The 27324-nt window shown below is 36.9% G+C and overlaps 1 protein-coding gene across 11 annotated transcripts in view; it reads right to left on the reverse strand.

The window, feature by feature from the left end:
• Positions 1–27324, reverse strand: part of BLTP1 (bridge-like lipid transfer protein family member 1) — a 360418-nt gene that overhangs the window by 28908 nt on the left and 304186 nt on the right. For 10 of the 11 annotated variants that reach the window (XM_081303434.1, XM_081303435.1, XM_081303429.1 and 7 more), the window contains 10 exons: positions 24140–24338; positions 20204–20263; positions 18987–19213; positions 17613–17743; positions 15594–15717; positions 6925–7034; positions 6200–6290; positions 5631–5693; positions 3073–3326; positions 728–943 (listed from right to left, as the gene is read on the reverse strand). In XM_081303434.1, the coding sequence (XP_081159560.1) occupies positions 728–943; positions 3073–3326; positions 5631–5693; positions 6200–6290; positions 6925–7034; positions 15594–15717; positions 17613–17743; positions 18987–19213; positions 20204–20263; positions 24140–24338 (1475 nt within the window). The remainder of the gene's footprint in view (positions 1–727; positions 944–3072; positions 3327–5630; positions 5694–6199; positions 6291–6924; positions 7035–15593; positions 15718–17612; positions 17744–18986; positions 19214–20203; positions 20264–24139; positions 24339–27324) is intronic. The other variant, XM_081303437.1, reaches the window with a different exon arrangement.

Here is a 27324-nt window from a genome sequence, read left to right on the forward strand (position 1 = left end):
TAATTATATAATAAAAGGCTTTTAAAATGTTTTGCTTATGAAAAATTTCAAACAGTAAACAGGACAGTTTACAAAAGTGAACATGGAATAATGAAATCCCACATGCCCATTATCCCATTTTGACAGCTGTCAGCCTTCTACTATTCTTGGTGTTTTTTTTTTTTTTTTTTTTTAAATAGTTCATTTTTAGATCAGGGAAAAAATGTAAAAAAAAAAAAAATCTAATGTTAAATCTGTTTATATCATCATTAGTTAATGACTGGAAGCAAATGGTAAAATTACAGTTATACCCTGAACTCAGTCCAGCCTAATGAGGCCTTACTACAAAACTGCTTTCCAGTCTTTCTTATTTCCTTATGAACTCATCAAAACTCTCACTAATCCAGTGTTGAACTGTTCTTTAAAATAGAGATATACACAGTACAAGGACAGACACTAAAAAATTCATGCTTACTTAAAGAAGAATCATAAAGGTACAACTATTTTAATTAACAGATTTGCCAGACTCTAAATCAGACATTCACTTCGAGTTGCCAGAAAATACTATGCATTTAATTTTTTTAAATTATATGTTATGCAAATAATCACTTGGCCTCTACAATTATGATCACCTACTTTTAAAATCTGCATTTTGAGACTGGGGGAAAAGGTGGGTGTAATTCAGTGATATGTGAATAGATTTTCTAACATATGAAGTTATATGTACCTCTTTCAATCAACTTCTTACCTTCTCAAACTTATGTCATCATGTTCTTGTAGAAGGGTGGTTGGGTGGAGCACACATTTTCCACTATCAATTTCAACCCGTATATCAAGTTCAAAATCAATATTTCTTTCAGTAGCTGTGCCACTAAGACTTCGGTTGACTGGTGTTGTTGGCCAGCGTTCCGTAAATAACTGATGAACAGCAGCAAAGCCTGTTGCTTTTTTACGAGAAGTGTGCCTAGAGAAAAAGAAATCTGATCATTACATTGTAGTAAAATGGGATTTCTTTTTAATAAACCACTTTCCAGTATGTTATGTTAAGCTATAAAACATAAATAATTTCAATATTGTATAAATTCACACAAATTACTCAACCAGACGTACTAACTGAACCTTTTTTCCTAGTTTGAAGGAGACACTTTTTATTCAACAGGTGCTGAGTAACTATGACATGCCAGGCAATGTGCTAGGTGACAAGGACACAGGCATAATCCCTGTTATTAATGATTTTATTACACTGTCTGAACTATATTTGGGAGTCTTTATTTTCTCAATGATAAAATTTAAATGCTACTTTCCTGCTTGTAATAAAAGACAGAAAACTGGAAAAAAAATAATGCCAAATGTTCTTCCTGTCTCAAAATTAAAAAATAAAATGGGCTGGAGATTTGGCTGAGTGGTTAGGTGTCCCTGGGTTCAATCCCCAGTACCAAAAATGTTGTTGGGGAAAAAAATGGATATCCACATGTGTAATCTGAACTGGTGCATGTGTGAGGCACTGGGTATACCGTAAGCTGTACCATACAAAAAGTCAACTCAGAACGGATTCAAGATTCTGAGCCACAACCCCAAACCCTTTTATTTCTTTCTTACACATCCAAATATTCTCATCCTGCTTGAGTGTGTGTGTGTGTATGTAATATACACATATGTGTGTATACACACATTTGTCACATCTGGTGACAATTTGACAATATACTGTAGTTTATCCTAAGCATCTGATAGAAGGAGATCTGCTTATTGTTCAAACTCTATCCAGAGTGAATTTGAACTGAGAAGATAATTTCCCCATGGAATAATGAATACATAGAAATGATGGCCATTAAGAGGAATTTATCTAACTTAATATGTAAATATAATTATTATTAAATGGCAGCTTTTGGGACCAGACTAGGTGAATTTGTTTACATGAATAACATGTACTCCTTTCTTATTGTTAATACAGATATTTCTTATTAGATTTAAAAATAATCATGTCTTAGTCTGCACTCATATTTAGAATGCTAAAAATCAGGATGTTACAAATTTGATGTCTTTAGAAACTTATATTGGTAAGAACACTTAGTGATATCTGTGGGCACTGTGTAGCACAGCTGATCTCCAGAGCTTGCTCGCTCGCTCGCTGCATAAGTGAAGCCTGCTCCCTGCTGACTAGCAGCTTCCTTTGCAGCCAGTGCTGTCCTGGCCTCTTGCTGTTTCAGCTGCCTGGTACAGGTGGGCTCCTATAGCCTTGGGCCTTCTCAGTGGTAGAGCACTTGTCTAGCATGTGTGAGACACTGGGTTCAAGTTTCAGCACTTCATATAAATGAATGAATAAAATAAAGGTCCATCGACAACTAAAAATATGTATTAAAAATTTTTTAAAAATAATAATTGTCAAGCTAGAATTCTGCACTGAACCCAATAATCAATCAAATACAAGAATTAGCAGTAATTTTAGATATAAAAAATGAAGAAAGTAGATCTGTATTACAACTTTTCTTAGAAGCAATTTGAGGATGTATTACAGAAAAATAAGGAAATAAACCAAAATATATTGATAAAAGACATTTAAGAGTTAGTGGTTTCAGTCAAGGAAAAGGAGAAAAGGATTCACAAGGCTCAGAATTGACAAGACTGAAGAATGCAGACATCCCCTAATAGACCAACTTTTAACTATATTCCTCTTGTGCCTAGTAATTTCCCATTATTACTGCCACTTCAAACTTTTACTGTTACTGTTACCACCTCATTTGAGTGGTGGTCATACATGCTCATCATCTCAGCTTATTTCTTTCTTCCAAGAATTGGCTGAATCTTTCATCCATTGCTAAACATTTCCCCTTTACTACGTTTCTTTTCTATACTATACTATACTATACTATACTATACTGTACTATATTTATAGTACCTCTCCCTGCAATTTGTTACTCTCTAAGGTCAGGAGAAATACAGCCTTCTCCTTTAACTCATAACCACATCTTTACTACCATTTTCCTGATAGGGTTTATCTTGGAAAATATTAAAATTTAAATAAACCCATTTAAATTAAAAATTTAGTTCTGAAATCTGGAACACCACCTAAGGATATTTAAAAGGCCTACTCACGAGGGTTTTCGGTAAATATAAAACCTTTCCCTCTCCCGGTCTTCATCCTTTTCATCCTTCTCTGAGTCTTCACTGGTAGAAGACAAGCTGTCATCTCGTCGACCCTCTTCAGGTTGGAAAGGAATGCCTGGTGGAAAGCCTCCTGGAGTTTTGGGAGAATTGAACACGGAACAGGACCCTTCACTGTTTGATGAGTAGTGAGATGGACCTTCAATAGTTACTGACAAAAGGTCCAGTTCTGTCTCTTCTGGAAACTGATTATAAAAAAAAAAAATCATATTCATATTTCAAGCCCATTTTTAATTACAACAAGAAAAAAACATTTTTAAACATTTTTATTTCCTCAATATCCTCACTCAACTGAAAGAAAGGTCAGATTTATGAACACAAGAAATGGCACACAAAGGAAGAAAGTAGGTCAAACCACAGAAAGTCATGCCACCAGCACTTTAAAAATTAGAGTGAAGTTTCACTTTACAGGAATACATTGCATTGATTAGTAACACTGGAATTCTTTAAAAGCAGAAGTTAAACATATGGACACAAAAGAAATATGATTGACCAAAAATCAGAATGGCAAGCTCAATTAGTAAGAAGAACATGCAGACACAGCGTCACTCTGGTCCCTCATGCTTGTGAGCTCTCTGAGGTCTCTAAACAACAAGCCCCTCATAGGCTGAGGAAAGGCGCATACAGAGTTGAATATTAAAACATGTACCTGAACCCAACTTCAGGATGCTGTATTTTAACATAGTAGTCTGTATAAACACCATGTCTCTAACCCAGAATTTTATTTGGAGGCCACTGTTTTTTAAGTGAGTCAACAAAACCAACAATACTTCCTATGACCTAATTTTGATTCCCAGCTTCAGAGAGCTGAGCATCATTTAAGAATGATCAGCCTCTTTAAAGTGTAATGTGCAAGGTGGTGTTATTTGTTCCTAAAAATTAGCTTTCAGTAGTTTTTAAGAGCAAATTACCTAAAGAAAATTCATAATGCAATCCTACAATGAAAATGTCAAATATCTGCAAAGACCAGGTGTTCTTCACTTTATAAAATAAATATGTTGTCAAGTAAACAAATACATCAGGTTTGTGTTTGTGGGAATTATCTTTCAACTTTTAAAACTAGGGTAAGTTTATGTAGAAAACAATCTGTTATTTGTATTTATATGTAGCTATACCTTAATTACTTCCCAATTTATAATTAGCAAATCTAATACCTAATCTTATATTTATCATCTAATTTATGACTTTCCATATTTTTTACAAGCAGAGTACACACTGTTATTGAAAAACAGGATGAATCATTTCAAGTATTACGGCCTTCAAGAAGCACACAGTTAGGGCTGGTATGTACCTCAGTGATACAGCAGTTGTTTAGCAAACATGAGGCCTTAGGTTTGATACCCAGCTGGCAAAGTAACAAAACAAACAAACAAACAAACAAACAAACAAAAAGGGCTGGGGCTGTGACTCAGTGGTAGAGCACTTGCCCAGCATGTGTGAGGCCCTGTGTTTGATTCTCAGCACCGCATATAAAAAATAAATAAATAAATAAAATAAAGGTCTATTAACAACTAAAAAAATACATTAAAAAGAAAAAAATTTTAAAAATAGAATAACCTGTTGGATTCATTTAATTCACATAAATGATTTGTTTTCAAGCTTTTAGTTTTTTAGAATACAGGAAATATTCATCAAGCTTACTATAGTACAATTATAGTTCTAAAACAAAATCCAATTTGACTGAATTTAGTATAACTATGGGATATATGTTGAAACTCCGAGCTTGAGAGAGGAAGGAAATGAAAACAAAATATATTTGGAATAAGTGCCAACTTTTTAAAGTAATTTTAAAGAAAAATTCTAGAAGAAGACTTATATACCTGGTATATTATATCTTTCACTTTTAGTTTGTGATATATTTTAGGAAAATACTGAATTATAAAAATGTTACATTTTTGAATGATTGTGTAGCACATTTTCACACTGTATTGAACATGAGAATAAATTTTTAAATGGATCACTTTATAAATACTTGTATATCAGTCAATCAAAATAAATGACATTTGATGATTATTTTGTTGCCCTGAGTTAGAGTTGATTTTAGTTTGAACTATTAAAGTTTTCTTTTTAAAAAAAAAAAAACACATTCACTTTGTAGTTGAATGTAAGTGAAAGATATTTTCTTCGGGATTAGCAAATAACTAATAAACTGCAGTTCTGTGTTTATGATTTGACTGAATTGATTTGATAAACTGATTTTAGTTTTTTTAATTTTGAAGATCAAAACAATATTAAACTATATAGAAGAACAAAACTAAAGTATATGTATGCAAGAGCTTATGAGATATATATATATATATATATATATATGTATATATATATATATATATATATATACACATGATAAAAAATTCAAACCAATTTTATGTAAAAAAGAAAATTTCTGAGGTCTGAATTTAGCGTGAAATGAAAGGAAGACATTTTGAAAGCAGATTTTCAGGGTGGTTAATTAGTTTTGAAGCAAAATTTATGTTGATCTGAGTAAGTACCTGAAAATACCCTTCCCCAGGACAGCTGGACTGTGGCGTACTTCCCCACACTGTATTTTTCAACTTAGTTAAAATAATAAGAAAAAAGTAAAAAAAATTGTGAACAAGAAACAATGGTTTAAAAGTAAACAAATACACACACACAAAAAAAAAATTTAACATAAAATTGAACATGCTATGAAATTACAATGCATCTCTGAAGCCAACTGCCCCTCTGGTTTCTGCCACCACCTATATACACATTTTGAATACATAAATAAGTACTGCACAAAAATACATCACAATTGTGTAAAACACATAGTTCAATGTGAATTCTTGTTTTCGAGAAAAAATATTCAACAAAAGCCTTTCTGTCTGAGAGCAAGCAGTTAGGACTCTTCACTGTGCAGGTAAAACTCTAAGGCCCACAGTGTGACTCTCAGCTCATACAGCCAGACACTTCACCCCATACCATCTTCATTTCACGTCAGGCAAGAATCAGTATCTTGAAACTGCATTAGTACTGCCATTTTACAATTTGTAGAAACTATTCAGCAATGTATGTTTCTAACAAATATAATCTCTCTTACTGTATCCTGGATGTTAAAAGTTACTCTGGGCCCAGGAGATGCTGCATCCACTCGGATTTCTGGGAGCTCTTCAGCTTCTCCTACTCGAGAACTGTAAGTAAAATATACAGTGATAAAACACTAACATTCTCGAAAAAATTCTTGGACTTCATAAAAGTCTGATTAATGACATTAACATTCTAGTTCTAAGTATTTGCTTTATTAAAGGACTAAACTACTGGCATTCCATTTCTTAACCTTTATCATCCTGTGAAAACAACTCAACGTGTTGATTAACTCAAGATTATCTAAAATCAAACCATAAAAAGGATGTATCATTCTTATTTTCATAGTGATTTAGTATCGAAGCAGTATTTAACTCAATAGGTACAATTTCCATTTCTTCACATGCTGAACAGATGTGCAGCTGTACATTTCTTATCCCGACAGAGAGAGCAGCAGCGGCCAGTGTGCACATTCCCATTCTCTGGACAGTCTAAGTTTAAATGGCGGAGTACTTCATTACTGAAAAGCATCACTGCACTGTGGTGTGTAGAGGAACTCCTCAAATAAATGAAATAAAACTTAACCAGGATGACTGCTATTTTACCAATGAGATCCATTTATATTATGTTAGTTTTGTAATTTCTCCAATTAGAATACGGGGGGGGGGGGGGGAAGCAATGAATCTTTGTAATAGACTCAGTGATTTTATTATTTGTTTCACTGGTTGAAATACAAAATACCTTGTTCTTTCCATTCGCTTGAGAGGTGGTCTTCCAGAGGCAGAAATGCTTTTTGATCGGCTATAACTTGGTTTATAACCCAATCCCCACTTATCCTTTAAAGAAGCAGCCTAATAAAATGGAAAAGGAAAAAAAAGTGACTATAGACAAGTGTTTACTGTTAACATTTCAATTCAGATAAGAAAAACACTTGACTTCATGAATTACCCTGTTTCCCCCTAAGTGACTTTAAATGCCACTTAACAAGACAGTGAGTCAAAGCAGAGCAGCACTCAGCTGTCTTTAGATTCTAGCACCAACTGGGAGGACTGTGCAATGCAAACAGGAGCCACTGTCCTCTATTCTTCTTAGCAAGATCTGACTCTGGGAGAAGCCAGTCAGCCAGGGCCCAACCTGCCCTGGGGGTATTATCACAGTTTAACTGACCCAGAAGAAGGAAAATACCAAGCTCCAATCAGCTCTGGCCACACTGTTCCACCTCAACTGGAAAAACAAACTTTTTTTCTTTTTCCTTTGGGGTCCCAGGAGTAGAACTCAGGGGCACTCCATCACTGAGCCACATGCCCAGCCCTAATTTGTATTTTATTTAGAGACAGGGGTCTCTCTGAGTTGCTTAGTGCCTTGCTGTTGTTGAGGCTGGCTTTGAACTCAGGATCCTCCTGTCTCAAAGTTGCTGGGATTGCAGGTGTTTGGTCCAGTCTCTTAGGCTCACTAAAACACTGAAGCCTAATCAGAGGATGATAAAACACTATGCTCCCTCTGACTCCCTACCGCTGCATCACCAAAGGCCAGTTTGTATGTTTCTGGCTATTGAGAAAAAAATTACAGGATTCCTCAAAAGACTAGGCATAGAACCACTATATGATCCCGCAATACCACTCCTCGGTATTTATCCTAAAGAATTAAAGTCACTATACTACTGGTAACTGCATACCTATGTTTATGGCAGCATAATTCATAACAGCCTAACTGGGGAACCAGCCTATATATCCATCAACAGGATAAAGAACATGAGGTTCACATACACAATGGAGTTTTATTCATCCATAAAGAAAAACATGAAATTATGTCTTTTGCAGGAAAATGATTGAAAATTGAGACCATTATGTTAAGTTCAAGCCAAATTCAGAAGGTCAAGGGTCAATGTGTTCTATCATTTGTGGAAGCTAGAGAGGAAAAAGGAAAGGAAAGGCAGGGGTTGGGATTTCATGAAAATCAAAGGGAGACTGGTAGAGCAGAGGAAAGGGATTAGAAGGTGGGAAGAGGGGAGGAAGGGGGAAGTGTTGAGGAGTGATACTGGCCAGATACAGTGTTACACCACACAACAAATGCCATCATTATGTGCAACTACAATGCACCAATGACAATGCGGGGAGGCGGGAGGGGAGAAAACCTCACAAGGCTTACTAAAATGCAGAAAGAAAGAACACTCTGGAGAAGAGAGTGAGCACGGGAACCAGACACACGCCCAGGGCTCGGCTGGATGAGGCCCACTGCAACAAGAGCTGCGCAAAGTAACCAGAGAAAGGTGAATCCTGAGGGACCAAGAAGCACTGTCAGGGTCAGCAACACTGACGGCAGCGAGCACTGTGCAGATGGGCTGTGTAGACTGGATACCACTGAGGAAGGAATCACGGAGTCTGAGGATGCATCAAGAGAATCCTGAAAAAAGTGAAAAGCAAAGAGAACAGAGACAAAAGAAAGGGAGGGAGGGAGGGAGAGATGGGGAGGGAGAGAGAGGAAGGAAGGAAGGGATGTTTAAAAACTGTGGAGTAAATGCAAAAGGTATGAATATGTATTAAGATCTGGATCTTGCATGTACTCCAAAGGTTCATGTGCTGAAGGCTTAGTCCCCAGTGCAGTGATGTTCCAAGGGGGGGCTGTGATGGGACATCAGTGGAGTAATGCACTGACTGGGGAGTGACTGAGTCACCATGGAGTAATGCACAGATGGAGTGACTGCTGAATGGACTACCTAGAGGTAGGGAAACTCAATGAGGTGGGACCTAGTTGAAGGAAGTAGATCCTTGTGAACATGATTTGAGGGACTATATTTTGTCCTTGGCTCTTTCTTTCTCTTTCCCTTTTCTCTCCCACTCCTACCCTTCATTCCCGACTGCCATGCATAAGCAGCTTTGCTACCTCTAAAAACATGAGCCAAAATAAGTCTGTCCTCCTCTAAGTTAATTTTCTCAGGTATTTTGTCACAGCAATGAAAAGATGACTAACACAGTATGTGTAATAGAAATACCAGAAGGAGAAGAAATGGAGAAAAGAAGAAATATGAGACCAATTATGACTGAGAATTTACTCAAATTCATATCAGACACCAAAGCATACACAGGAAGCTCAGAGATTACCAAGGATGGTGAAAAAAACAATCCCCAAAGAAGCCAGAATTTTTAAATACCTTACCTATGTAGGAAGAAAGCAAAGAATTATGTCAAACTTTTCTTCCATCATCCATGCCAGCAAGAAGAGAGTGAAAAGAAACACTTAAAGTGTTGAGAGCAAAAATTCCATTAACCTAGAATTCTATACTCCATGAAATCATTCTTCTTCAATAGTGAAGGAGATATAAAAAAATTATTCAGAAAGATAGAATTTGAGGGGATTTGTTCCTGCAGACTTGCATTGCAAGAAAAAAAGAGTTAGAAACTTGAATACCTATAAGGAAAGGAAGAGTGTCAGAGAGAGGAAGTGAAAGTAAATAAAAACACTTCTTTCTCTCATCTCAGTTTTTTGGTGCTTGAAATCAAACACAGGGTCTCACACATGCTAGGTATTCTATCACCGAGACATGTCCTCAGCCCAAAACCTTTATTTTTCTTATTCTTAACTGTTCTAACAGATGATAATTTGTTCAAAATAATACTACTGATAACTGTTCAATTATATATGCTTATATGTAAGAGAAACAAGTGACAGCCATAAGATGAGGGACAGAAGACAAAATGTTCACACTATCAGTAAAATGCTAAACTTATTTGAAAGCTCACTTGGATTAGTTGTATATGTATATTCCAAACTACATGGCAATCTCTAAAATAATGTTTAAAAAAGGTATAACTGAAACGCTAAAAAAGGAGAAAAAAAATGTAATGCAGTTTCACTAACCACAAAAGAAAGAAAAAAAAGAGAAAACAAAAATAGGAACTAGGAATAAGGGCAATGAATAGAAAACAGTAACAAATATAGTAGATGTTAATCAAATGATATCAGTAATAACTTCAAAAATCAATGGTCTAAAATGGCTCAGCATTAAAAGAGAATAAAACCATGGCATTTGCAGGTGAATGGATGGAGCTGGAGAAGATAATGCTAAGTGAAGTTAGCCAATCCCAAAAAACCAGAGGCTGAATGTTTTCTTTGATATGAGGAGGCCGACTCATAATGGCAATGGAGGGGGAGCATGGGAGGAATGGAGGAGCTTTAGATAGGGCAAAGGGGAGGGAGGGGAAGGGAGGGGGCAAGGGGGTAGGAATGATCGTGGAATGAGTTAGACATCATTACCCTAAGCACATGTATGAAGACACGAATGGTGTGAAAATATTGTGTACAATCAGTGACTTGAAATTCAATTGTGCTCTCTATGTGTAATGTGAAATAAATCACATTCTGCCATAATGTATAACAAATTAGAATAAAAAAAAAGAAAAAGCCTGCTAGACTAGATCCAACAAAACCCAATTATATGTTGATACAAGAAACCCATTTACACAGACAAATTAAAACGTCATGCACTGCATAAGGACATTTCATCTTTATGTACTTGTGGACAAGCCGACTGAGCTGCCAGGATATGAAGGCAGAGCATGTGGGATCTTATGCGTATGTACTACTAGGTAATGACAAACACCTGTGTTCCTAGTTCCTGTGACTGGGCTTGGCCATCATTGTTTAGAGTGCTTCTCTGGTGCTGAAATCCCACTGGGAAGCAGCAACCTCTACACACCTCGTGCTTAGTGCAGCTCTTCACTGAACAAGGATTCATGTCAAGTGAAAACCAATACCACCTATCTACAGAAGTCCACTCCACGATGTTTACACAATGACTAAATTGCCCAGCAATGCATTTCTCAAAATATATCCCTGCCATTATGTTGCACAAATGTGTAATTATTTAAAGATACATACATACATACATATATATACATATATATATATACATATATATATATATATTTTTTTAAACCAAATGGATGAAGAAAAAAAAAATACCATGCTAATCAAAAGAAAAAGGGAGTAGCTGTATCAATTTCAGACACAGCAGTCTTCAGAGCAAAGAAAATCATTAGAGATAAAGAACTTACATGCTATTAAGAGAGCCAATGCTCCAAGCAGACATAATAATCCTCAGCATACATGTGCCTAACAGTACAGCATAAAACTATGTGAGGCAGAACTAACAGAAATATGAGGAGAAGCAGACTCCAGTGCTCCTTTATCATCAGCAGTCATAGGTGGAACACAAAACTGTAAGAATGGACATGGCTGAGTTCCACACTATCATCAATCAACTGGTATAGCAGGTTTACTTCATCCAATGACAGCAGAATATACATTATTCTCAAGTACAAACAGGACATTTGCCAAGACAGACCACAACATTGTAAGGCCACAAAACACACCTAAATTTAAAGAACAGAAACCACAGAGTGTGTGTTCTCCGACAACAATGTAAACTAGAGAGAAACATGGACAGAGATATGGAACAACCCCCCCACACAGGCGTATATAATACACATATGACATATGCCTATGTGTGTGTCCCTTCAACTCTCAGATGGCTACCTGGAAAATCCAAAAATACACTGAAATCAAACAACATACTTCAGAATAGCATGGGGTTAAAGAAGAAATCGCAAGAGACATTTAAATTTAAAATGTTTTAAAAATAAAATGAGAACACAATGTATGAAAATCTGTGACATGCATGGAAGGCAGAAGGAAGATCTAAAATAAATTGTCACTTCTCAAGCAATACACACACACAAGCAATCAACAAATATATGAAAAAATGTTCAACTACTCTAATAATTAGAGAAATGCAAATCAAAACTAAGATTTCATCTCACTCCAGTCACAATGGCAATCATGAAGAACACAAGCAACAATAAATGTTGGTGAGGATGTGGGGGAAAAAGGCATACTCATACACTACTGATGGGACTGCAAATTGGAGCAAACACTTTGGAAAGCAGTATAAAGATTGCTTAGAAAACTTGGAATGGAACCACCATTTAACCCAGCTATGCCACTCCTCAGTCTATTACCAAAAGACTTAAAATCAGCATATTATAGTGACACAGCCACATAAATGTTTACAACAGCTCAATTCACAATAGCTAGACTGTGGAAACAACTTAGATGCCCTTCAATAGATGAATAGATAAAGAAACTGTGGTATATATACACAATGGAATAGTACTCAGCCTTAAAATATAAGAAAAATTATGGCATTTGCAGATAAATGGATGGAGTTGAAGAATATTATGCTTAGTGAAATAAGCAAATACCAAAATCCGAATGTTCTCTGATAAGTGGATGCTAAGTCATAATGGGGAGATGGGGGGAATGGAGGAACTCTGGATTGGGTTAAGGGGAGGAGTGGAGAGGGGGAAGACATGGGGGCAGGAAAGACGAGACAGACATCATTACCCTAGACTCTACATTGTGTACAACCAGAGAATTGAAATATTGTGATCTATTTATGTACAACAAATTGAAATGCATTCTGCTGTCAAACGTAACAAAGTAGAACAAATTAAAAAATGGGGAAAAAATCAATTGTATGAGCTTCCTCCTTAGGAAACTAGAAAAGCAATTAGAAATTAAATCCAATTAAGAACAAAAAAACATTAAAAACAAAAAGCAACAAAACTGAAAGAGGAAATCAATAGATTAATAAAACCAAAACCTTGTTCTTTAAAAAGATCCAATAAAATCAATAGGAGAGGCTATGAAAAGACTGGATTACTTAGAAAGGAAGGAAAGAACATAGTTACAGACTATGAACATTAAAAGTCAAGACATACTATGAACAACTCTATGCCTCAAAATCTGATAAGCAAGATGAAATGAACCAATTTTTTGAAAGATATCATTTGTCAAAATTCACACAAGAAATAGAAAATCTGAATGGGCCCATGTCTATCACAAACTAAATTAATAACTAATAAACCTTCTAAAACAGAAAGCAACTGGTGCAAGTGACATTTAAAGAAGAAATGTTACCACTTACTCACGATCTCCTTCAGAAGGTAGGAGCAGTGGAATAAGACCTCACTCATCTATGCGGCCACACTGCCTGATTCCAAAACCAGGCAAAGACATTACAAGAAAGAAAAACAATAAACCAGTATCTTCTCTAAATATGGATGTAAAAATCCTCCATAAAGTTTTAGCAAGTCAAACCAAACCCATCAAAGAGAATGTACAAAGAGAATAATACATCACAACCAGGTAGAAATTATCCCAAGTATGCAACAGTGGTTGAACATTCAAACATCAATCAGTGTAGTCCATCCATGTTAAAACAGAAAAGTCATGCAGCCATAGTAATGGATGCTGAAAAATATTTGACAAAATCCAACATGAATAAAACCTTTCACCAAACCAGGAGCAAAGGTAAACTTCCTTAATTTGATAATGAATATATACAAAAATCCATACAATTAACATCATAGTTATGGCAGTAAATTCAAAGCTCTTCCACTAAGATTAGGAGTGGGTAAGGAACTCCCCTTCTGTAGCCTGGATCTGGATTGCAACGTCCCCCAAAGGGCCTGGTGTTGGAGACCCCGTGTCCAGTCTGGATCACTGGGAGATGGTGTGACCTTTAGAAGCTGAGGTCTAGTAAAAGTTAGGTCATGGGGGCAGGCCCCTGACGAGGATGTTGGGACCTCAGCTCTCCCCCGACCCCCCAGTTTCTCTGCCACTAGCTTCTGCCATATTGTACTGTGACTCCACGGACCCAAAGCAATAGGGCCAAGAGGCCATTTACTGAGACCTCTAAGACTTTGAGACAAAATGCATATCTCTTCCTTTTAAGGTGATGACTTCAGGTATTTGCCATAGTAAAGGAAAGCTGACCAACAACAGCTTCTCTTTTTGACACTGTTTTGGAAGGACTAGCTAATGTGCTGAAAGGTACACAGAATAGGAAAGAAGAAATAAAAGTATCTTGGTTCACAGGTGACATGATTGTCTATGTAAAAATCTACAAGAATTGACAAAAATGACCTGGAATTAATAAGAAATAATAGCAAGGTTGCAGGACACAGAAGTTAATGTACAACTGCTTTCCTATTTACCAACAATGGACAAGTGGACTTTGCAATTAGAAACATAATTTACTCTTGCATCCACAAAAAGGAAATACTTAGTTATAAATCCAAAAAACATGAACAAGATCTGTATGAGGAAAACTATAAAACTCTGATGAAAGAAATAAAAAAAACTGAATAAATGGGGAGAGAAATATTCTATGATCATGTTGGAAGACACAATATTGTTGGGATGTCCGTTCCTTGCAACTTAATTAGATTCATTTCCAACCCAATCAAAATCCCAGCATGCTGTTTTGTGGATGTACACAAGAAGATTCTAAAGTTCATAGGGTGAGAGAGAAGACCCCAAAATAGTCAACATAATACTGAAGAACAAAACTGTAATATTGATATTACCCTAATCAAGTAGTGTACTTTTTAGCAAAAGAATGAACCAACGGATCAATGGAACAAACCAGACAGAATCAGAACCACCCAAGTGTAGTCAACGCATCTCTATGAGAGGAACAAAGGCAGCACCCTGAGCACAGACAGTCTTTTCAACCCATGGTGCAGGGATAGCTGAGCCTCAACATGCAGACGCATGGACCTGGCCGCAGTGGACCCGTGTTTTTCACCAGGATCACCTCACACGACTGTAGATCTCAGTGGAAAAGAGACACTAGACACTACCTAGAAGACAACACCACTCAAGAGGTTTCCATGTTCGAGCATTTTGGATTTCAGATTTTCCAATTACAGATGTTACCAGGCAAATCTTTATATTTACCTCTTAATTTTGCTGTGAACTTAAAACTGCTCAATAAACCATATTTATTTTAAAAGGTAAATAAAGCTGAAATGGGGAAAGTGATGGCTGAGGTAAATTCAGGTAGGAAAGAGGAGACATCTCCAAAGACTTCATGTTTTTCACAGAGTTCACACTAGCGACTAAGAAGCAAGTGTGATATCATGAAGGGCAGGGAAAACCCAGGGACAAGGGCCTGACGTAGATGGAGTCCCACCACCTGGGTCTCACCCCGTCCTCCCCAGGTCAGTGGTCACATCGCCAGATTACATGCACTCTTACATACCTTACGTGAGACTGTATACTCCTGGACAAATTACCTGACCTCTGTGCCCCCGTTTCCTCATCTTGAAAATGAGAAAATACTAAGAGCCACTTCACAGGACAGTAGTGGATTAGGATGTTCAATGGAAAGTGCTTTAATAAACAGTGCCTGGTACAGAACAGGTCTAAAACGTGCACATCAGGTGGTATGGCCCCCAGCGGTGCAAGAAAAGGGAACATAGGTTTTGCCACAGCTATGGTAAAAAAAGTCTAATAAAGTTATTTTTAAACATTTACTCTTTTTAAACATTTAAACATTTACTCACTCTCATACTGGACCTCCGTAATTTTTTCCGAACATCTCTTCGAATATCATTTACAGCCACAGATTCTAACTGCTGGTACCGTTGAATTTCCTGGTTTATGGTTCCTTCACTTGCACCTAATTTTCTGAACGCCAAGCAAATATGGCCATTATTGTAAAGAAGCAACAAAGTAAAACTGACATTTACTTGCTCTTTTTTCATTCTCTCACTTGTCAGAATACAATGATTATGTATGAACAGGCTAAAACTGTAAAACAAAACAACAACCCATGTAACAGCTGAACAAATGCTTCCCGTCCCCCAACACTGGGGCTTGAACTCAGGAGCACTTACCACCTAGTTACATCCTCATTCCTTTCTTTTCTTTCTTTTTTTGAGATAGGGTCTTGCCAATTTGCTTAGGCAGGCTTTGAACCTGAAACCCTCCTGCTCAGCCTCCCAAGTCACTGCGACTACAGACATGTACCACCGAGCCCAGCTAAGGAAATGCTTCTTACCCACTGCTGTATCAAAAGTCTCTAACAGGGCTGGGGTTGTGGCTCCATGGTAGAGAGCTTGCCTAGCATGCATGAGGCACTGGGTTTGATTCCTAATATCACATAAAAAATAAATAAATAAACAAATAAATACACCACTCTGTTTAAAAAAAAAAAAGTCTGTGTAAAATTCTACATAAAATATAAGCCTTTGGTAATATTTTGGAAAAACAGATATATTTTGCTTCAAGTCATTCCCCTACCCCCTGAGAATAAAACAAACTGTAATGAAAGTCAACAGGAAAATGTGAATCACCGGCCGGGTGTGGTGGCATACACCTGTAATCCCAGCAGATCAGGAGGCTGAGGTAGGAGTTCAAAGCCAACCTCAGAAACTTAGTGAGGCCCTGAACAACTCAGTGAGACCTGATCTCTAAATAAAATACAAAAAGGACTGGGGATGTGACTCAGTGGTTAAGTGCCCCTGGGTTCAATCCCTGGTACCAAAAAAAGAGAAAAGAAAATGTGAATCAGTACATGGTAATTTCCTGACAAGTTTTTAGGCAACACCTTTCACTGTATAAAATGCATCTGTGAATAAGTCTTTGAATGCACAACAAACAACCAACCACAGGATACAGGTGTATGAAGATTAGAAAAGATGAAGCATGACTATTAACTTTTGGGAAGATAAAGTTCCAAAGTTCAGCAGAGAGAATATTTATTCTTATAAAGGAGGTATTACTTAGTAATATTCAATAAGAAACAGAGAGAAAAGATTACCACTACCTACTCATTCCTACTCCTACTTTAATTCTAAAGAACTGATAATTCAGGCAGGCAAGAAATGGGACGAAAAAATAAACTTTCAAATCAGATACACCCAAGGTCAGGTTTCAATTTTTTAACTACTCTGAGCCAATTTTTCCATCAATAAACGTGGGTGCCATCTTATCTCACAGAAATGTTGTGTGAATAAATTGAGATGACATATCAAACTCACAATAGGCAGTTAACAAATGGTAATTTTTTCTTCTCTAAAAAATTTCATTCCAGGGCTGGGGTTGTGGCTCAGTGGTAGAGTACTTTCCTCGCATGTGTGAGACATTGGGTTTGACCCTCAGCACCACATAAAGATAAATAAACAAAATAAAGGTATTTATCCATCTACAACTAAGAAAAATATATATTTAAAAAATTTCATTCCAAAAATAGTGCTAGCAATATGTAATGCATACATTTGTAAATGCACGTAAAGACACAGGAGAGTGTATATGCATATGTGGCAACATGTACATGTGATACAGTCAGTCTAAACTGGTCAGAAATGAGTGTGAACAACAGGAGACTAGGATTTCAGGTCTCATTTTATCACCAATGAACCTGTGATCTCAGGCAAATTATTAAACTTCTCAGGAGCCTGGTGATCTTGTTAATGAACTAAAGGGTTTGTATTACCCTAAATCAAGTTTCCTCCATATTTAGTATCCTGTAGTTCTATTATTAGAGAATATTGCATTAAACTAAAAGTCAAAACACATACTTAAGGTCATCTATTACTTTGGCCTGTTCATTCAGTTCTCTGATATCCACTAAACGCTTCACAATTTTTCTTCCTCTGGGCTCTCCTGGCTGGCTAGAGGATGCTCCTTGTCTTCGATAATCTACAGCTTCCTGCAAAACCAAAAGCATATGTATCAACATCCCCAGTCAGTTCACAGAACAAATCTATACTACAAAATTAACAATCTAAATCAAAGAATGCATGCAAGAATCAAAGCTGTATACATTAAGATGATTGTCATTCTTCATTGATTTGAATCCCTTCATTTTCATAAGCAATCTAATTGCTACCTACGTTTCCCCATGAATGTGCTCTGCATGCTTTCAAATGAGCCTGGCTAGACTGATGGGAGCCCCACATCTCTGGGTCACACAGAAACTCTGCAGGAACAGAATAGCGCTGATTTGGGGGCGTCAGACCTAGTAGGTGATTTACAAGTCGCTGCCCAAAGGTGAGCTTGTGGCCATCTCCACTTACTGAATTTCCATCTGAACTCTAAATAATGAACAATAATATTAATTTTTAAAGAATTTATTTCCAAGAACAGAACTATTCTGTGGTATAATAGTTAAAAAAATGCTTAAAATAATTTCTAAAAATCAATACCAGATTGAAAGCAGAGTAGTTTTCTTTAGGACAACTAAATAATATGCTACTATAGGTTGTATAGTATAGATGGAAATGCGTATTTTTAAAATGTATACTTTCATTTTGTGTGTGCACTTTGCTTTTTTTGAGATTCTTTTTTTTTTTAAATATTTATTTATTAGTTCTCGGCAGACACAACATCTTTGTTGGTATGTGGTGCTGAGGATCGAACCCGGGCCGCATGCACGCCAGGCGAGCGCGCTACCACTTGAGCCACATCCCCAGCCCCTTGAGATTCTTATTAAAAATCTTCATTACAATATAATTCACATTCCATTTAAAATTCACCTATTTAAAATGTACGATTCAATGGGTTGTAGCATATTTACAAAATTGTGTGATCATTATCACTCTCTTGGCTGGGAACATTTTCATCACCAAAAAACCCCACGATGTCTATGAGCATCTCTTCACATGAGGCAGCCAGAGAGCCTAGACACCCAGCCATCTCCTGGCTGTCTCTAGAGACTTGCCTGCACTTCACTTTACAGTCATCACACTCCTGCAGGTGAGGCACAGCTGGATGACCAGTCATCATGAAGCACAGAACTCAAAGGGCAACATCATGAAATGGAGACGCAGGGCGCCACCACTCCCTTCTCTTCCTCCATAAACAGCAACGATGATATAAATAACATTGAGCTGATTATACCCCTGTGTCATGTAAAAGCCACTCCTGCAATTCCCAACAAGGAGTTCACTTACAGTGTGGATAGTGGGAGACATGGTATCGACTTCATCCTCATCAGACAGGTCAGCTATGTTCACTGAATTCAGGTCAGCAATGTCATCGATGTCCTCCTCACCAGTCAGTGTTGTGAGGGTGTTGCCCAGGGCATTGAGCCTCTTGCCGATGTTAGGGTCCATGTGGACATCGATCCCACACATCTTCCACAGCACGTTGAGAGTCCAGGTCCCAGCACTACTGCTGTCTGTTCAGGTAAAGAAGGGACATTTATGGAAATACTGACTACAGGAATTTAAATAATCCTACGTGTAAGTAATAAAGTACATGCTGGCCACATATTGTAACTAGTATTTTTCACCTAAGTCTGTCATAAAAATTAGGCTATTTATGCATAATTTCTATTACCTGTACAGTACTAAGTGCACACCTACTGTCTCCTCTGTAGAGCATCCTCCTTGATCCTGAAAAGTACAGATGTCCTCTTCTACCCCTAAACTGCCCTTCCATGGTGATATCAGGGACTGTCATGACCCTACTTCATTAATTAGTTTAGACAGAATTAATAGGTAATTAGTTTAGGTAAAAGCTGGAAAAAGAAAAATCTTTTCTGAGCTTGAGCTCTCTAATGACTGAGAGTGGAGAATGGAGGTTATCAGTTTAAAAAAAATGATAAAAAAAAAATGAGGCAGCCAGAGAGCAAGAGCAAGAGCTGGAGCAAGCTATCTGACAGCTGGATCTAAGTCCCAGCAGTTTCTGAGGGTCTTTGAATTGACTGCATTAATTCTCTTCCCTGAGATGGCAGATGGCAATTCCTAAACTTAATTGTAATCTGCAAATATCCTTTTGATAAGCTCCCCTCTTGGTTCAGCTAGTTCGAGTGGGCTGTGGTCACTTGTGGCTATGAGTCCTGACAAATGTGTGTGCGCGTGAGTGCATGTGCTTCTGTGATCACCCTTTCCTCCTGAGAGTGCTACTGGAAGGTTCCTAACTTCCAGTTCTGAAGTCACTTACTCAGGATCAGCACTGAGGCTAAGGCTGGGGAGGACAACAGGACATAGCACCCAGAAAAGGCAAAGCTACTAACTCATCAGTTTCCACCTCTTCAACATTTTAAGGGCCCTTAAATAAACATCTACCTTTAAGTTCACCCTGCCCAACTTTATGAAAAGAGAAATAAAAACATACACACTTTACATGACATATGTAGCAAAAGTAATACTGATTATGAACCTACCAGCTGCTGCTTGTCCTGTGGTCCTTGAGCACACTTCATAGGTACCATCTGGAACTACACCTACAAAAAGACCCCAAAATAGTTTTCAGTAAAAATGAGCCTGTGATTAAACAGCATATCCAATGACTGAGCCCTGTGGGTTCAGTCCCTCATCTGTGGGATGGAGGGCTCCTGAAATGACGCAGCAGACCTATTCCACAACCAACATGCAGCTGCACATGATTTCCTCCTCAGAGTCACAACATGTGGTGGTGGGCTCTGAGAGTCTAGATGGCTTTCCACCAACATCCAGGATGCCAAGACAATCTGTGCCAGCATAAATCAATGGTACCTTCAGAATGCAAACGATTTAAACATGACTTTTTAACAGCAGAACTCCTGTATTAGGTCAAAGACATGATCCATCAGTTTGTCTTCTTTTTATGAGAGAAAATGACTGCCATGATGCCAATCTCAAGGTCATGAGCTACTCTTAGAAGATAACTGATTCCAACTAGGAAATATTTAATATCACCTATCTTTAATCTGTTAACTTAAAAGAGAGGTTGGATAGATTCAACAGTTTTCAACCATAAAGGACATATTATGCTTGAAAATTTTTTTAACAAAGTAAACTCTAAAGATAGAATTAAGGCCTTTCTTAGTAATCCTTATTAGAAACTGAATGTCAATCTAAACTTCAGAGTACACGGTCTAAAATGAAATGTCCTCTTATGACTCCTTTTGGATCCTAAATTGGAATTCAAGTGTTTACTTGCCATTTGTTTTCTATGAACTTTGGTATTGAATTTGACATTCCTTAAATTTTTTCAAAATAGAAAAATCTTAACTTAGACATGCTACAATTCAGTTAGTAAGAAAGGGTCTACTTATCATTAAATGACAATTTATATTATGTCTTTAAAAATATTACTAATAACTTTACAATCTATATTTTTGAACCATATACTACCTGTGTCTCACACACAAATTCTACATTAAGAAAATCCTAGATTTGGCTTTCAGGTAAAGATTTGCTTAATTTACTTCTATATTCTACAGGTACAAATCAGAATTTACATTAACCTTTCAAATCCAAGAACGCTAGAATGAAAACAAAACCCTTTGAAATGTTAACAACATAACTGAGGCCACATGAAATTAAGAACAGGTAAATAAAAAAGGGCATAGAAAACTTTAGAAAGTCCTATCCCAAGAAGTGGCAGATTATTTTTTAAAAAATTGTATAAATTCACAGGACACAGAGCCATGGTGAACTTATTAATAAGGAGTTTTAATTAAACATGAGTTTTGGGGAACAAAATCCTGAAGAGGAGGCCTAGAAAATGTGAGGCTCGTCCCCTTCATGCTCAGGTTCTCTGTGCCAGAGACGCAAAGCTAACAAGGGCCAGTGACTGCGCCTGGGATGGCAATTCCTGGTGGAACTGCCCAACCTGGCCCACATACATGGCAATGAGATGGGTCTAATCTAACTATTTACACGGTCCTTGGAACTCTTCTTACAAATCGTCCTTATTTTTGTTGATCCCCCCCCCCCCCCCGCCAAAATCACCTAGAAAGCAAATTTTACTGGACCACCTTTTTTTTTTTTTTTTTTTTTTTTTGGCTAAAGCATGTTTTTAAAACAACCTGTGTAAACAAAAATTCTAAGGCATAATGTGATCACTACTTATTTCTCTGTCCTATATTCATCTTTCTTCCAAAATTTTAAATGAAAGTTATATCCAAATATACTTACTATCAATAAAAGCTAGACACTAGTCAATTAACTTATCCAATATCATTTATAATTTTTATATGTCAATAACACAACTATCCCCTTTAACATCCTCCCAAGAAACCTGATCAACAGCGGGTTAAAAAAAGACTCTGAAACCGAGTCTATGATACTACTACAATGCCCAGGATGTTAGTGTTCTGTAATGTTGGCAAAAAGTATACCGAGGCCCTGAATATTATTTATTCATTTCTTAAATACATGTTTTGATTCCGAGTCTAAGGAATATTAAAAAAAATTCTTTTAGTTGTAGATAAACATAATAGCTTTATTTTACTTATTGTTATGTGATGCTAAAGATGGAACATAAATGTCTCACACGTGGAAGGCAAGCATGCTACTACCACTGAGCTACAACCACACCCCTGAGAAATACTTTTTATTTCATATTTATTAAGCACTTTAAGAAAAACTATTTTAAAATATTTTTTTAGTTGTAGATCTACACAATATCTTTATTTTATTTATTTATTTTTATGTGGTGCTGAGGATCAAACCCAATGCCTCAAACATGCTAGACGAGTGCACTACCACTGAGCCCACAGCTCAGCCTCAAGACAAACTATTAAGGAAATGGTACCTTTACTTTTCTCCCAAATACACTATATTAATTTTAATTAATTCAAGGATGGTAAAGATAATACCTTAATAAAAATTGACAGGTTTAATTTTTGCCTTTTTGCCTTTAATAAGAACCCCCCCAAAAAAAACAAAAGACATAAATATGCTATAATGATTCTTAAAACCACAACTATTTATAAAATGATAATCTGTAAAGATTTCTGATGAAGGCTATTTTGGTCTTTTTAATAACAGGCATGAGTATTTGGTATCAAGTCTTCGAAACCTGAAGTATTTCAAAAAAATTCCATGGTTAACCTATGAATTATCTAAATGCAAAAATACCTAAAGTGCTTCAGGACATACTACCCCAAAATATGGTAGCGGTGTACACTGACTACTCAAAGCTGAAGGGATCTGAGCACCTGCCAATACAGAAGTGTCCTGCTTTTCCTCTAAAGCAGGTCAGCAGTCATGGGGAGGTCCCTCCCTATCCCTGCAGGAAGGCTCTTATCTCTGGAGGCAAAGATAGGGACACAGAGAGGACTGTGCACACAGGGGCCCTGCTGAGCTCTCTATCAAGCCGAGCTCATCCAATCTACCACAAGAACACTCAGGGTTAGCCATTTCTTTGGGTCTTCATTTCCTTATAAAGGCTCCCATGTTGCATAGAACTTACATTAATACATTTCTATGCTTTCTGTCATTAGTCTGTCTTTTGTTATAGGGGCTCAGCAGAAAATCTAAATGGGTAGAAGGAAAGATAACTTTCTTTCCCTACACATCAAAACCAAGAATTTCACCTGTGATTTTATCTAAGTCTGAGTCAATATTGAATGCAGAACTGCAATTATTAGCATAAAAATGAGAAGTTTCCCAATTCCTCAAAAAAAAAAAAAAAATGGAAAGATTTTCCACCAGTTAAAGATGCGGGAGTCCAAAGCATAAATGAGGATGGCATATCACCTAAAAAGTAAGTACTGCCTGACTTACAAGATTGGCTGGGGATTTTATTCACAGTCCTCTAATTTCTCAAGTGTAATTTTTTTCATTATTAAGACTAATGATGCTATACTAACTCTGCTGCAATATAATTTGAAATATTAAAATAGACAACAAATAAATGAAATAACTCCAAACTAGCCTACAACACAGCTGGAATATGATGGAATTGGAGAAATTCATATATCACACTATATTCCTAAAAATTTGGATGTACAGATTTATTCCCATCAATATGGATCAAGGTCTCCTAGTCTTGGAAATGTACAACCTGCTCTGTGTTTTATGAGCTGGGTCTCATATAGCTATTACTATCTTTCAAAACTCCGAAGGAACAAAGAGGTTTTATTTGGCTGCATTCATGGATGGACACCAGAAGACTCAAATGTCATACCACAAAAGGAACGCTAGGTTGGTTTATTTACCCAACTACTTTTCACAAATACATTTTGTCACCTTTCATTAGAAATAGCCTTTATTTCACAAAGTCAAAAACCATTTCTATACTTAGACACTTCTTTATTAAAAAAAATAATAAAGACTCTGTTTTATTTTTTAAAACTCTAAACCTTACATAGAATATGAAAGACACTCACAGGCATTCATTACCAGATCCCCACGGATTTCTGGTTTCCAGTCATCCCACGATGTCTCAAAGCCATCAGCAAAACGAAGGCAGAAGTTTTTGAAATGCCCTTTGCTAACCAAGGACTCTGAAGAGCAAGCAGTGATGAGAGTGCTTTCGATGGTCAATACTAAGGCCGAACCAGTGTCCAGGTCCCCAGTGTGATTAGACTGCGAAAGATATTCAAGAAAAAGTAAGACAAAGGTGATGATTTTTAAATTCAGAAATCTTCAGATCTTTATCACCTCAGATTAGGCTCCGACTTCCTTAACAAGACTCCTAAAGCACAAGAAATAAAATCCAGAATTAATAAATGGGATGGACTCAAACTAAAAAGCTGCTTCTCTCAGCAAAAGAAACAATCAATGAGGTGAATAGAGAGCCTACACTTTGGGAGCAAATTTTTGCCACATGCATGTCAGACACAGCACTAATTTCCAGGATATAAAAAGAAGTAAAACAATCAATCAAACAAACAAACAAAAAAAACCTCAACATAACAAAAAAAAAACCCAGTCCATAAATGGGCTAACAAACTGAATAGGCACTTCTCAGAAGAAGATATACAATCGATCAACAAATATATGACAAAATGTTCAACATCTCTAGCAATTATAGAAATGCAAATCAAAACTAAGATTTCATCTCACGCCAGCGGAATGGCAGCTAATAAGAACACAAACAACAATAAGTGTTGGTGAGGATGTGGGGGAAAAGGCACACTCATACAGTGCTGGCGGGACTGCAAATTGGTGCAGCCAATATGGAAAACAGTATGGAGACTGCTTAGAAAACTTGGAATGGAACCACCATTTGACCCAGCCATCCCATTCCTTGGTCTACACCCAAAGGACTTAAAATCAGCATGCCATAGTTAATGCAGCCACATCAATGTTTGTAGCAGCTCAATTCACAATAGCTAAACTGTGGAAACAACCTAGATGCCCTTTAATAGATGAATGCATCTATATACACAATGGAATATTACTTGGCTTTAAAAGAAAACAAAAATTATGGCATTTGCAGGTAAATGGATGGAGCTGGAGAATATCATGCTAAGTGAAGTGAGCCAATCCCCAAAAACCCCAAAGCTGAATGTTCTCTCTGATAAGTAGATGATGATCCCTGATTGGGAAGGGGATAGAGAAACTAATTGGGCAAAGGGGAGCTAAGGGTGGGGAGGGTGCATGGGGGCAGGAAAAAAGGTGGAATTAGATGGACATCATTACCCTAGGTACATGTATGACTGCACATATGGTGCGATGCTACATGGTGTACAACCAGAGAAGTGAAAAGTTATGCTGCAATTGTGTACGATGAATCAAAATGCATTCTGTTCTCATATATGCTTGATTTAATTGATTAATTAATAACTTTTTAAAAAATTAAACCCCCAGGGGGAAATATCTGAAAGCCTTAAAAAAAAAAAGGCATAGAGAGCTCAGTTAATTGCCCAAGTCCTACCCCCTTTAATTGACAAAGTCTACTTCCAACCTATGATGTCCTTTGCATTGAAATCAGTCACTTTTCACTCCTTTGTATATCTAGAAAAGAGCTCACTGCAATGTGCTTTGATTTTCAGTACATAAATTGTTTGATTCACTTAAAATGTAATGTTATTGCATGAAATTAACTTATTATAAACTTAATTGCACATATATTGTCTGTTACACATAAACAGATATATAAAATAGAATTATTAAATGTATTCAATAATATTATACCACTTAATACTCAGTAAAACTTATTTTTAAAATGAAAAAATAATAATATAGATGAAAATCTAGAAAGAGTCAAGTCTAGAAATACTTATTATAAAGCATCCTACAAAGATAACTTCCAAAAATTAAATTGTTACTGCCGGATATAGTGGCCTATGCCAGAGATCCCAGTGACCCAGAAGGCCAAGAAGGGAGAATTGCAAGTTTGAGGCCAGAATCAGCAACTCAGACCCTCAGCAGCTTATTGAGAACATAGAAAAATAAAAGAGTTGGGGATTTAGTGAAGTGGTAAAATGCCCCCCCACCCCCCTGTTCAATTCCCAGTCAATAAAAGAGAATAAAATTATGGTATTTGCAGGTAAATGGATGGAGTTGGAGAAGATAATGCTAAGTGAAGTTAGCCAATCCCAAAAAAAACAAATGCCGAATGTTTTCTCTGATACAAAGAGGCTGACTCATTGTGGGGTAGGGAGAGAGAGCATGGGAGGAATAGAGGAACTCTAGATAGGGCAGAGAAGTGGGAGGGGAAGGGAGGGGGCAGGGGGTTAGCAACGATGGCGGAATGCGATGGACATCATTATCCAAAGTACATGTATGAAGACATGAATTGGTGACAACATACTTTAAATTAATAATTGATGGATGGAAATGCATCTGCCATGTTCGTTTTTTCTTTTAATGTGCAAAGTTCTAATATATATACGTGGCCGCTCTTTTATTTGTTGGGAGCACTCTTTTACACCCACTCCTGGTGTGTACAGCCTGAGTTCTTCTGTCCCTCATGCCATTTAAAAAAACTACCGTATTTCATAAGTCAGACCCGGAAAGTCCAGGGTCCAATGTTTTCTCTCAAAGATGGGTAACTCCTTTCTTTCTTTGAAAAATAAGAAAAAGCGAGGGGTGGGGACCCAGTGAAAACATAGGAACAATCAGAGGAGTAGAGGAGGGGACTGAGCAGGAGGGAGGAGGGACAGGAAAAGGGAGGAATGCTGGCATGAAACTGACCAAGCTATCCTATGCACACACATGAACATACCACAGCGAATTTCACCTTTATGGATGTCTATAATGTACTAATTAAAAAAAAACTATAAATAAATGGGAGAAAGATCAGTAGCAGAGGAAGGGGAACAGGGGAGGAAGGAGGAAAGGAAAAGGGGAAGCACTGGGGACTGAATTAGAGCAAATTATATTTCATGCTTGTTATGTCAAAATGAACCTCAATATTATGTATAACTATTATGCACTAATTAAAACCACTTAAAAAGTGATTACATTTCAGTTCCTAAACACAACATGTCAATGTTACCCATATTTAGTCCAAAGTTTTTCTTAACACTATTGGCTAAACAGAATTCTAAAAGATACATTCATCCAACACTGGTCATAAGTTATTTAAAGTAAATTAAATTATCATAGTAAATACAGATTTGAT

The sequence above is a fragment of the Spermophilus citellus genome (assembly GCF_964194105.1).
Source record: "Spermophilus citellus genome assembly, chromosome: 8".
In the NCBI taxonomy this organism is placed as follows: Eukaryota; Metazoa; Chordata; class Mammalia; order Rodentia; family Sciuridae; genus Spermophilus; species Spermophilus citellus.